At 44.2% G+C, this 13,143-nt stretch overlaps 1 protein-coding gene across 4 annotated transcripts in view; it reads right to left on the reverse strand.

Moving 5' to 3' along the window:
- The window catches only part of EML1 (EMAP like 1), a 130,440-nt gene that overhangs the window by 82,494 nt on the left and 34,803 nt on the right, over positions 1-13,143 (reverse strand). For 2 of the 4 annotated variants that reach the window (XM_059819689.1, XM_059819690.1), the window contains exon 1: positions 875-941. The exons of the other annotated variants lie outside the window; for them this stretch is intronic. In XM_059819689.1, the coding sequence (XP_059675672.1) occupies positions 875-941 (67 nt within the window). Of the gene's footprint in view, positions 1-874; positions 942-13,143 lie in introns of those variants that run through there. 4 annotated transcript variants of the gene reach the window in all.

Below are 13,143 nucleotides of genomic sequence, written 5' to 3' on the forward strand. Positions count from 1 at the left end.
CTCTGAGGATAGTGGCAGTTCCTCACCTCCTCCTTCCTTTTTTACGACCTGTCACCGCAGCCCAGCAGCTCCCCTGTCACACTGCCACCCAGGTGACGCCACCACCCCAATAACCCCTACCTTAAAAAACAACAGAAAGAAAAACCAGGAACTGCAGGCCAACTGCCTGAACTCCACGCTGGCATCTGACACCTAAAAACCGTCCTTCGCTGGTGTGGAGAGCCCTGGGTGGGCTCTCCGGGGAGGGAGCGGAGCGGGGCGCGGGCGGGGGGGCGGAAGGACACCTGCCCATACCGCGCCGCCGGGACGGCTCTCGCCGCCGCGGTGCCGCCGCTGCGTGCCACTGCGCACCTCAGGGTCACATACGTACGCTCACTGCTCGGCCGTACACGTATATATGTATGTATGTATGTATGTATGTACGTTGGCATACGCGCAGCGGAGACACGCTGCGGTGGGTGATCGCTTGGGCTACCAGATCTGCCTTTGAGGCAGATACATACACACACACGTCTATAATATATACATATATATACGCATACGCACACATATCTATACATATTCCCGTGAAGGAGGTGCAGGAGAAGTTGCTCACAGAGGCACCCCGGCGCCGAGAGCTGGCAGTTTTCCCGCTGTACAACGGGGGAGGCTGGGGGGGGTGAAGTTTCCTCCCTCCTCCTCCTCCTCCTCCTCCTCTCTCCGAGTCACGCTGCGGAGCCGGGCGGCCCTGGGCGGCGGAGACGCCGCCGGCAGCCCCAGGCAGGCCCGCTCCCGGCGCTGCCTTCCCCGCGCCGGCCTCCGTCTCCGCCCCGCCGGGGCGCCGGGACCCCGCTGCTCGCCGGGGGCGGCCTCGGGAGGCGCCCCCCGCCCTTACCGTTGCAGAACTGGAGCAGCGAGGAGGTGTCGTAGAGGCTGCTGTAGCTAGAGAAGCCGTCCTCCATCCTGCCGCTGCGCTCCCGGCCTCCCCTCCGCTGTCCCGGCGGCCGCCCGCTGCCTCCTCGCCCACACGCTGAGGAGCGGAGGCGGCTGGGGCCGCGGCGGCCTGCTGCCTGCCTCACTCAGTTGCCATGGCAACCCATTCACTCCGCCGCGGCTGGGGCGGCGGCCGCTCCGCTCCGCTCCGCCGCTGAGGCGAGGGGGGAGACCCGCGGGGCGGGGCGGGGCGGGGCGCCGTCACGGCGCGGCGGCGGGGGGGCAAGTGGGGGCGCTCCCCTCACCGGCCGCGGGGCTGCTCCCCTGTTCGGCCGTGGCTCGCCCTGCGGCTCCCCGGCGGGCGGCGCAGCCTCCGCCCCGCGGCTCAAAGGCGGAGGGCAGATCCCGGCGCCGTGGCGGCGGAGCCCTGTTAGAGCACGGCCGGCGGGATCTCGCGGGAAGGGAGCCGCTGGGCGGCCGCGGGCGGCGGGGGGGCCGGCAGAGCGCAGGGATGAGGCCCGGGGCACCGCTAGCTCGAGCGGGGAGAGCCGGAGGCGGCCCCGCGGCGGGAGGGTGAGCGAGGAGCCGCGTCTTTCGGCAGGCGCGGGGCCGGCGCGGCCATTTTTCCTCAGCGGCCCCGCCGAGCCCCCGCGCCGGGCCAGGCCGCCCCTGCGCCGCCGAAAGCCGGCCCTCGTCTGCAAGAGCGGCGAGCCCCGGTTCCCCGTGCCGCGGCGAGGGGCCCTGCCTCCCGCCGGACCGCGGGACCCCGCCAGACGGGGTGTCCTGGTGGGGGCGAGGCGGAGCAGAGCCACCTCCGCTCCCTGCGGAGGGCGATGCCCGTCGAGTGGCTCAGAGGTTAAAGCCAGAAGTGCGGCGTGCAGAGAGTTACAGATCGGAGTATCCCCGAGTCCAAGGCAGAAGTTTTGCAGTAACTGCTGGGGCAGCCTGTCAGCTGGAGAGCGCAGTGTATAGCCTCAGCATCCCTCCTTACTGCAGTAACACTCTGCTTACTGCTGCTTTATCTGAAGCTCCTCTCGCTTCTTCCACTGAAGCAACAGACTGCATGTAATTGCGCCTCATGTCCTCGACTGATTTCAGTGGCGAGTCAACTGGCTACAGGATAGAGTTGTCAAGATAATGTTGTAATTGATACTCTCTTACAATAGCAAAAAAAAGATACATACTGTAATTTGTTATGCCATTTTATACAGTTTTAACTATTTAGTTTGAGGAGTATTGCACACTTTTACAATCTAGGAGGCTAAAATAATTTCAACTTTTAAATATTTTTATCTAGATATGTTTCCTAGGTCCATTCATGGTGAGGTGAGGGTAGTGGTACAAAACTGGTGGCTAGTAATATTGTAAAATTGTTTTATACCTTATGGGCCTCAATTTCTGTGCTAGGGATGTTGAAGTGTCCAGAGACTGGGAGGCATTTTTATTTCAACCTCCTCAAGGGACACAAGAAAAATAGCGCATTGCATACCTATAGCACCTTTCATCTTGAAAAATGCCGAAGCACTTAACAAAGTGTGTCTTCAGGTCTCAGTCCTTTCAGGAGCTTTTTGCAGGGCAGTTCAATCATGTGGATCCACTTACAGGCATGGGTTCGGTACATACGAGTCTCTTCACCAACCACTAAACCATGGTAGTGCTAACACAGAAATATGCTATAAAATTAGGCAGAGATACCAGTTCTATATTAAAGCGGAGTGAAAAGTCCTCCCTCCTGAATTGCCAGTGCCAGTATCAGTAGAGTTGCAGTCATCTCCAACCCAAGTACTTACCCAGCCTGATGGTGCTTGACTTCTATCTGACAAAAACAACTGCATTTTATAGCTGGGGGCTACAAAATAACAGAAATTTGTGATAGTTTAATTATATAAAAACCCGAAAAAGCATGGAAGAGAAAATTACTTCAAAAATACTAAAGACAATAGATTTTTCTAATGTTTTAAATGAGCCATGATTCTTTCTCATCTTTAAAATTAACATAGAGCCCTTAGGTTTTCTCACAACTTTTTCATTCATAAGCCATCCAACTTTTTGAAGATGCCATGTTCTAAAAAATTGAAACACAGAAACGCATACAGATATGGGATTTTTGGCAGATGAGTTACAATAACAGAAAAATGAAGCTCATTTTTAATACAAATTTTAATCAAGAATTTCCTTCATTTTAAAAAATTGTTGCTGTGATTATATTATTCTTTTTGAGGTTGAGAAGTGTTTTAATATGCTAATTTTCTACCAGCTAGAGACAGTTGGAGCACAAGTGGTATGCTCACCTTAAGACGTCAATGTTAGCTTAACCTAGACCTCCTTCAGATGTGCAAATTTTGGCAAATAAATCTATGAAATCTACACTATCTAAAAGTATTATGTCCGTAGTAAAAAATGTCTTGTCAGTGAGAGTGCTACAAAAATAAGAGAAGTAAATCCCCAATAACTTTTATGACATCTGCTAAAGCAGAAGAAAGGACAAAAAGCGGCAATGCAGCTCCATTTCAGAGAGCGGAAGTTAAAAGTCACTTAGAAATTCAAATCTAAACCTGATCTTAACACGGCATCGTTAAAGGAGGGTACAACATCTAAAACCTTATAATAGATGACCCACCAAAATTAGTTGTGAAGGTGTCAGTGAAGCCTATCAGCTCACCGCACTGCAAATCAGCTCAGTGATATGACAGAAAATAATCTTGGCTCCAGTCCCTAGATGCTGTTACGATGCCATTATATTCTGAGGGCAAGGGTTAGAAAAGGAAAACATTTTCATAATTTAATTGCAATGATTTCAAGACCTGTTACAATCTTATTACACGAAACTGCACCACAAGGCACAAAATGAAAAAGAAATTCTGTCTGGCTGTGGGAACAATAGGACAATGGATCTGAAGGATGCACTGATGTGTCTCTGGGAATTCTGCTGGTACAGTGAAACAATGAAAACACTTCCTTTTATTGTCCATTTTTCAGTAAACTATAGCTTTAATCATTTGTACAGATCCAAGCTAGTGCATTGGAAAATGGGAAATCGTATAGATGGGAATGTGGCATCCTGAGCAATATAGTGGGACTGATGTATCTGGAGGGGAGTTGTTGCTGTACGTTTGTGCACGCTTATTGTTGGCAGTGTCAGAAGCTCTGTATGACGTTACATTTTTGAAAGCTGTATTTTGTAACTAATGATTTACGTTTCATTTGTATTGAGTAGTGTACTACAAATGACTATTTGCTAAGTGAGAACAAAAGAACTTTTACCCATCCCTAGCTGAATTCTCAGGAGTTAATACTCCAATTTTAGGACAAAGAAACCTTGCTTTCACTCCCTGTTAATAGGCTACAGTCAAATAACTTTGATGTTTTATGTATTCCTGTTTCTTTTTTATTTCTACTTCTTTTGCATTACTAATAAATACAAAAAGTACTCTGCAGCAGGTTCATATCAGAAGTATTGTAGTTCTCAACTCAACTCTCTATTGTAGTTCATCAACTCTCAATTGCATAGCACTATAATACGATATTATAGCTAACAATACTCTCAAGTCAAGAGCGGGCTGTCCCAGTCTCCATGTCAATATGAAGCAAAGAAATCTGAGTTACAGTATCCTCTTAAAATCCACTAAAATAGCAGACACTGATTATATACATCTTATCCCTGTACTGTTCACATTTAGCAATAATGTTGAGAGAAAAAGCCCAATACAAGCATGTTTCGCCTGGCTGGTAGAGAAGGACTTTTCAAGAGGGACTTTCCCTTCTGGGTCATTTCTGTGGCTCTGTCATTTGACAGCGTAGGCTGTTTTCACCGTTTGGTGATAGCTTGGGCAGTCTACCCTTCCAACTGACACCTGGGTCTGTGCTGAATGCCATTGCCTTCAGCGGGCTTGTTCAGGGAATGAGATGATGGCACTTGGTGAGGGAAGGACGTTGGGATTTGGATGTCAGTGGCAAAGCCTGCTGTGCAGAGCTGCTAATGGCATCAGGTGTAGGGCACCCTTCTATGCAAAGTTTACAAGAGGTGAAGGCTCAGTTCACCAGAAGGTTCTTCTTTCAGGCCAGTGCCCTGCGTGTCTGCTGAACAAATCGGGAAAGCTTGGATGGCCGCTGTGCACACTGAACATAATTTGTAACTATAAAAATCTTCATCGGGCAAAGCATCTAGCACCACCAGCAAATGTGCTGGTTTCACTAAAATTTATCAGTGGATATAATTATAGCATCTATTTTACCATGACTAACTTTTGAAGAGCTCTTCAAGCTCTTTAGCAATGATTTGATAGGTCACGTTTACTGCAGCATGATCAAAGGGAGCTGAGCTCAGTTCTGTAGCTCACGGTGTTTCCATTTAAGACTTAAGAGTCCATTTCATCATTTACTGTCTTACTTAATGCAGCAGTCAGTCTCTGCTCGAGCCTGGAAGGTTTTAAATTGCGTGTATGTTCAAGTTTTGCTTTTTCTCTGTGAGTCAGAGGCTTCATCCATTAAAAAAACTGAAGCACTGCAACACTTTGTGTCTGGCTCTAGACTGCAATCCAAAACACAAGGTACCACACATGTGCTTCTCCCTGAATAATCTGTCACTCATTTAATACAGAAGAAATGGGCACCAATTCCAGCTGTTCATCACCGGCATTGGGAGTTAGGCGGTCTGAAAGCTGGCGTCAGAGCACAGACCTCATTTCACCGGCACGGTGCTCTGCCTCAACGTTGGAGGACACGGTGCTTCATCAGGAGCCGGGGCCAGCGCTGGGCAGCCACGATGCCCAGCAGCAGCAGGCGGCTATGCACCGCAAGAGCCTTGGGGAAGGGAGAACCAGTGCCTGGGTTTTAGGCACTTACAGGATGAGATTGGCATTTAGCAGAGGGGGGCTCTAGGGTTAAGGTTTGGATTTAGCTGCCTAAAGTCTGCTGAAATCCTGATTTAGACAGATTTTTGATTTTTTTTTTTTACTTTGCCCTTTCTCTTCAGCGAGCAGCAGCAGAGATTGTTTGGTTTTTTTAAGAGAGTTTCATGTGGTGAATAAATTGTCTTCATTCTTCAGAAGTGGCTTTTCCTCACAGCTAGACTAGCTCCAGGTATTAGAGTGGGGTTCTCTGTCAGGGTCCTATCGTAGGCTCAAATAAGTTTTTCCTCTCCTACTGTGGGGTAGGAAAGGAAGAAGCGCCTTGCCACCCAGTGTCCTTTGTGAAAACACTTCAACCGCCGGAATAATTGTTCATTCTAAATAGCAGGACTCCAGCATTTCAACCACAGCAGGGGTCTTCATGAATGTGACTACAAAGCACGCTTCATGCATGTGGGAAAGATGGGGTATAAGGGGAGGATCACCATTATGCCAGCACAGTCTGAGCACATTAAAAATACAGTATAACAAATGTGGGATGAAACCATCAAAGGTATGCATGTTTTACAATCCAAATGAAAATATGTTGCAATATGTCTGTATACATCATGTTATTTCAAATGACATATATTGGAATTGTGGAATTTTCCCTATAATTAATAAGAATATTCTTAATCATACTGCCCAGGAAAAAAAAATATTGCTTTGCAGATTGATTAATTTATAAATACAATGAGAAGGCTTTGAAGATGAAAGGAATAATGCTTTGCACATCTATGACTCTTCCCATTCAAAGATGGGAGGCAGCTCAGCAAACAGTGGTGCTTTCAGACTTGCACCACCTTTTTGAACTAAAAGTTGTCTTTATTTTACTTATTTGGAAAATGACAGGGAAAACATGACACAGCCAAAGTCACGCCGGGAAGTCAGTGACAGAATCAAACCAGAATAACTACCAGTGGAGTGCACTAACCATTAGACTACCCTGCGTGCAAACACTGAAGGTATTGCTTGTACGGTTTATTATGAAATGCTTTCAAGCATAGTGCCTGCAGTAGAAATACCCTTATTTTTGTAAGGTCCCCTAACAAGTTGGGTTCAATGCACTTCAGTTTATGTAATGGCCAACTGCAGACTTGTTACACCCACAGATACAACACTATGATACTAAACTGATGAGAAGCAAAATACACTACAGATACACAGGAATGCAACTCCTTTTCCACCTTCTGTGCAATCTGTGCTGATGGGAACAGCATTTCTGAGATATTAGTACTCTGAAAGATTGATGTGAAGAGGCGCAATGATGGATAGCATCACATGAGGAAATGATCCACTCTTCAAAATACTCCTTAAAATTTTTCAATTCTAGCTCAGTGGCTTCAGCCCTAAATAGAGACTGAAAGCTTCCGGTAGCAGAACTCTTTAAGACCTATGTGTTCAGGGGCAAGAATCCTACCTCCTGGTAGAGTTGCTTCTCTGGTTTCAGGTACAATAGCTTTGGCACAGGTTCACCAGTTCACCAGCCAGGGCACAGGAGGGTCATCCCTACAGGTCTGTATCACTCCCCATGGGGAATTCCCTCCCAGCAAAAGAAGTTTCCCCTGCACCCACTGAAACCTCGGGGTCCCCAGGCATGTAGGTATTGAGAAATGCTTTCAGCAAGTATGAAAAAGGGATGCTTTTGTGTGGCTAGCACCACATAGACACCCCTGCACATGGCTGAAGTCACTGATTATTTTTTTTTTAGTTTTTGTGTTATGATTATAAAGTTGTTACTATGACGATAAATATTCCAGAGGTCTATTTTATACATATATTTAAGTCATATTTTGTTAGAATTTAATATCTGGTTTATACAAAACCACAACAATATAAATCTGTGCCTTCTGAATTATATTACAGAAGAAAAAGGCTAGAGCGAACTATAATGTAGATACATATTTTTTTAATGGTACTTAAATAACAGCATAGCAAATTGATCATTTAAGGTGTACACAAAAATTGCCATTTTTTTAACAAAGTGGTACTAAAATAGTAATTCTGTTCAATTTTTAGGCTGAGAATTTTAATTTTACTGTAGCAATTTACAAGAAAGTGTAAAACCCAGATGCAGAAAACAGGATATATGTCCAAAGGATATATGTCAGCTACACTGTGAGAGAGGTATCTCTGCTCTGCAGATACCCCCAGCGCCTGTGAACAGAGAGAGGTATCTCAGCACGATTTCTTACATTCCTCGGTCAGTAGAATGGTGGTTTAAATTCGTGCCTTATCAGACCTGGCATTCATAATTTCCCATCTTCCCGTGTCACTGTTTCACTGTTTTCAGGATCCAGCACAATTAAGGGCATCTCATGGGAACTGATGCCTACTAGGAAAATTTACTGTCGACCATGCAAATAATAAAGCACACGTAAAAATGTATGTGTAAGATGAAGCACCACATCCGTTCAATATATTAATGTTAGAAGGGGCTAGCCAATCTCATTTATGTCACTTTCTACATTTGCAGTAAGAGCTAAAATTGGTAATTTATGTTACTGGAAATTTGCCCAGATATGGAAAATGAACCATGGCAACTGTCTTCAGAGGTAATTGGAAAAAATACTGCATTTCTTTTAGTGATTTTCTATGTTATGCTTGCTTTTAGTTACGGGTTTATTGGAAAAGCTAATTTGTGCGACTAAACAAGTCATAGAAAGTAGTTGCAGAGTTTACCTGTAATCTTAACTCCTGACATCACATATGCCCATTTACCACCTCAACTAACCTATCTTAATGCTTTGCTTATCCATCTCCTGTTAAAAGAGGTAAGGGGAGAAAGAAGACAATATTCTGTTTGTACAGTGTGGGTTATTTCTGCAGGGGACGATAGAAAGTCCACTGGTTCAAACTCATTGAATTTCCATGAGCTTTTCCCAAGTGGGTAGAGGAGTGAGAGGGTGGAAGGCAGGATGACCTACAAGGGATATGCAGGAAATTCAGCCCACTACGCTTCCAGATTCCTTTGATATCTGCCAGAGCCCAAGACCACCTACACTGAGACCTTCATCTCTCCGCTGCTTTTGCTGCCTCAGCCCATTTCTGCTTTCCCAGTACAAGATCCCAAGACACAACTTGGGGATGGAAGAAAACAGTTAAATCACCAGCTAATCTAAGCTTGGCTGGCTCGAGAAAAAAGCAATAGGGAGCAATCCTTTCCTACAGTTTTCAACATTACTTTACACTAATTTCCAGCATGGGCTGTAGCTTTTATTTTTGTAGGTAACTATAGGTTTGTTTTGAATTAAACTTTTTTTATTTACTTTGGACCAGAATTTGGCTTGGAAGAGACTTTTTTGTTCCAGTCTGTGCAATCACCCAAGGCCCACAATGTGATCAAAGCAATTTTGTGTTACATGTGTTTTTTTCAAAGTAGTTTCTTTCCACAGATTCATAGCAACTATATCCAGAAATTTAGATAAATTCCACTTTTCATCTCCTTTTGACATTATAAAACTTAAGAAATAAAATGCAACAAAGTAAGTGGTTGAACCAAAGAAGCTTTCATTGAATTGCCCAGGAACATGAATAGACATTGGTGTTTAAGTTGCAGGATCAGGTCCATACAGAAATAAAATACTTGGCTTTTGGGGAAAGGATGCTGGTTGTTCTTATAACACCTCTGCCAGCCAGTGCAAGGTGTAGGATTACTAATCCTCCTAAGGGGAAGCCATGCGTGGCATTCTTTATTTTGGTGGTGGCATTCAGGGGAGTCCTGGACAGAGGAAAAAGTAATAGGGGCAATAATGACAGTCTCTGAATGAAGCCCTGAGAAATAGCCCAGGTCCTGCCGCCTGGCTGCCAGCCATCCAAGCATGAAGAACAATCGCGCATTTGTTTTGGATACCAAGTCACCTAATTTTAAAAATGCTTCCTGATGCAGCCCTTTAATTCTTAAGTATTTCACCACCTGACATTTCTCTCTCAAGCTTTCAAAGAAGCAAAAGAAATCCAGACCTACGGATAAGGGAAAGGAGGCAAACCGAAAGGATTTTGTCATTAGTGCAGTCATAATTCAAGAATAAAAGGACAAGAAGACAAGTTCTTTTCAACTTTTTGATGCCTGATAACCCCTCCTTGTCCCACCAATTTCCAACAGAATAAATGCTGGAATAAAGAATAGAATGAATCTCAAAGGAAAAATATGTATTGTGTGCCATAAATTATACAAGCAGATGCAGCCGTGAACAAAGGAATTAGGAACATAAAACCCCTGCAGCATGCACTGGCTGATGAAGGGCTGGAGGTTGCCCAGGGACACTGCGTGACCACCGTGCAGTCCAACCTAGGATCTTACTATAAACATCAGCCTACAGCCCTGACTCTCAGGGGCTTGCTGCCTTTTCCTAAGGCATTCTTCCTCTTAAACAGCTCTTTTACATATCAGTAGCTGTTTAATGAATGTTTTGCCCATAACCAGCTCATGGTATATTTTACAGATGTCTGAGAAATCTTGCTACAAAAAATTTTGCATCTTTTCCCAAAACCATCCCTCAGACAAGTATTCCCACATGAAGGTGAATGAGTCCCCCTACACTAAGGGATGGGTTGAATAGGCCAAGGACCAAGTCTTCATCTGCTGCAGCCTTGCAGAGCACCATCAGCTCCAGCTGAAGTCTTGATTTCATTACTTTTTCTTCGTTAGAAAAAGTGTTATATAGCTTTATGGTGCTATACACAGAAATAATTACAAATAACCTAGCTAGCTGGTTAATGCTCATCAGAGACTTCATTCAAACAGTTGTTTGGCAAAGTCAAAACTCTGGATCCAGATTTTTCAGATTTACACATCTATAATATCACCTCATTTTTCATGACATTTTTTTATTTCAAGACATCAGCAGCTATTTTCATATTCAACAATCATTTCAGCAGGAAAAAAAGCTTAGCAACGTTGATGCAATTTAGCTTCATATGACAAATTAAGAAAAAAGGCATTTCAAAGAAGTTGATGGCATTTATTTTGTATCAGTAAGATGTTTTAAAGAAAACCTGTATAAGACTGTTTTAAAGGACATTTTGACAACTTCACTATTTTAAATGTCATGTGGTGGCCATCCAAGAATAAGGAGTAAATAATACTTTATGCTGGAAAAGAATACATATGACTCATGATTTTCAGCTGTCATACATGTGAACTTGTGGAAAATTATGCAATTAGAGGCTAGAAGCAGAGTAAAATATCTGTTTACATTCAGTTCTGCTGAGCAGATCAGAACTGCTGGAGAACTGCAGAAAAAATGTCCTTTTCTCTCTTGCTCGTGTCCTCCATGGGCTGTGTACTGCTCTGAGTTACACTGTGTTCAAGCAATACAATTAGGGGACAGTCTTGATATGATTTAGCATTTCGTACTTCTTCCATTTGTCTGATGAAGAGTGTTTGCTCTGTCATTCATTCACCATTTCCTTTCATGTGAAATTAGGAAATATGGCATATGAAGACTGAAACCCAGGGTTTTTCCATCCCTGCAGGTTTTCCCTTGGAGCTCAGAAACTCAAGTTATTCCAGTGTAGAAGAAGGAGAGGAAATGTAGTAATAAAGTCCCTGGCTTTATCACAAGCCCCTTTCTGACCTGACCAGAAGAAACTATATGGAAAGTGATTGAACTATTGAGAAGTACAGATGAATGACAAAAGTATGTTGAGGTAAAATCAGAAAGACAAAAGCACAAAATAAGATATAAGCAGGGTCAGTGAGATAACGAGGTGTCATTCTACAAATGCATATGAAGAAGGACAGGAGAGTGCTGGTCCACTACTCAGAGGCACGAGACAACTATTGACAGACGACACAGGGAAGGTACAAGTGATTAATGACTTATTTGTATCTGTCTTCATTAAAGCTGTATTTCAACAAATGTGTTAAGCCAGTGTTGTTGCTGAAAAATGTCGTTACACCCTCCCTGCTCCACTCTGTTCCCACCTCCTCGCTGCCCTCCTGCAGCCCGCGGCCACAGCAGTTTGTAAGGGCGTGCAGGGATCTGGATGGGGAAACTGATCCAGCAGAAAATTAGCCTAGCAAATAGATGATTGTTACTAGGATAAATTAGTTCTGCAGTTTGATTCATCTCATGGCTGCACTGCATTCAGATAATTTTTTTCAAATTAACTTGCTAACTTCATCCTGAGTTGCTTAAAGAGCAGACTGACTGAAGGACGGGTAGTTACTGTCTCTGAGTGACTTACAGGGTGTCAGAGGATCAGAAATAGGAAAGCATGGAGTCTGTCTTTAAAATGGGGGGAAAAAGGAACTAGGGGATTGTTGATTCATCTGGTTAACTTCACTGCCCCAAAAACATCTGGGACTTTTTAAACAAACTATTTACAAATGCCTAGAAGATAAAGGGGAAGTAGGTAACATTCAGCTTTAGTTGTAAGAACAAAGTCTGTCAAACCAGTCTCGTTAATTCTATGACTGCATTGTGCTGTGGAGAGGGGAAAGGCAGTTGGTGTCATATAACTTAACTTCAGTAAGGCTTTTTGCACACTCATTACACTCTCATAAGCAAATAAGGAAACACAGCCTTGCTGACCATACTACACATGTTCTAACAGGTGTAAGACTGTTCGGGTAATTATACCTAAAAAGTGACGTAAAATGGAAGAATGTATGCAACACAATTCTGCACAGTTTTGTCCTTGGTCCCATTATATTCCACATTTTCATTAGTGACTGAAAAAGGGAGCAGAGGACATACTTAGTAAATGTGCAGGTCACAGCTTGGGAGCTCTGCAAGTATGCTAGTCAATAGGCAGGTTACAATTTTAAAAAAGATCTTGGCAGCTTGAAGGAACTATCTGTAAAAGCAAGATAAAATGTACTAAGGACCAGTACAAGGGGCTACATTTAGACAGGAATTATCTGCTGGAAGGTGGGTAATAACTGGTTAGGAAATAGCTCAACCAAGGGTAGACCACAAACCAAAGATTGAGTCAGCTAGGTTATGCAGAGTGGAAAAGGCTAGCAGCATACTGGTGTGGATAAATAATCCTGAAAATGTATGAAGAAATCCTTCCACCCTATTCAGCGTTGACAGCGCCTCAGTTGGAGCATTAAGTCCAGTTTAAATGGGGTTTAAATTGTATCAAGAAATACTGTGATTCAGGTTAGACATTAGAATAAAAAGTCCTTCCAACTGTAAGGGCAGTAAAGCACTGGGATAAGTTGCCTGGGGAAGTTACAGAGCATCCATGGAACATCTCTAAGATCATTTTAGACAAATATATGTCCTGTTTGATGTGATATGGCTGGCCCTGCCTTGGGTCAGATTGACTAAATGAACTCTCAAGGTCTTTTCCAGCCTAGGTTTCCTGAGATCCACCTCACCGAGTTATT

Source organism: Gavia stellata, chromosome 7 (genome assembly GCF_030936135.1).
Source record: "Gavia stellata isolate bGavSte3 chromosome 7, bGavSte3.hap2, whole genome shotgun sequence".
In the NCBI taxonomy this organism is placed as follows: domain Eukaryota; kingdom Metazoa; phylum Chordata; class Aves; order Gaviiformes; family Gaviidae; genus Gavia; species Gavia stellata.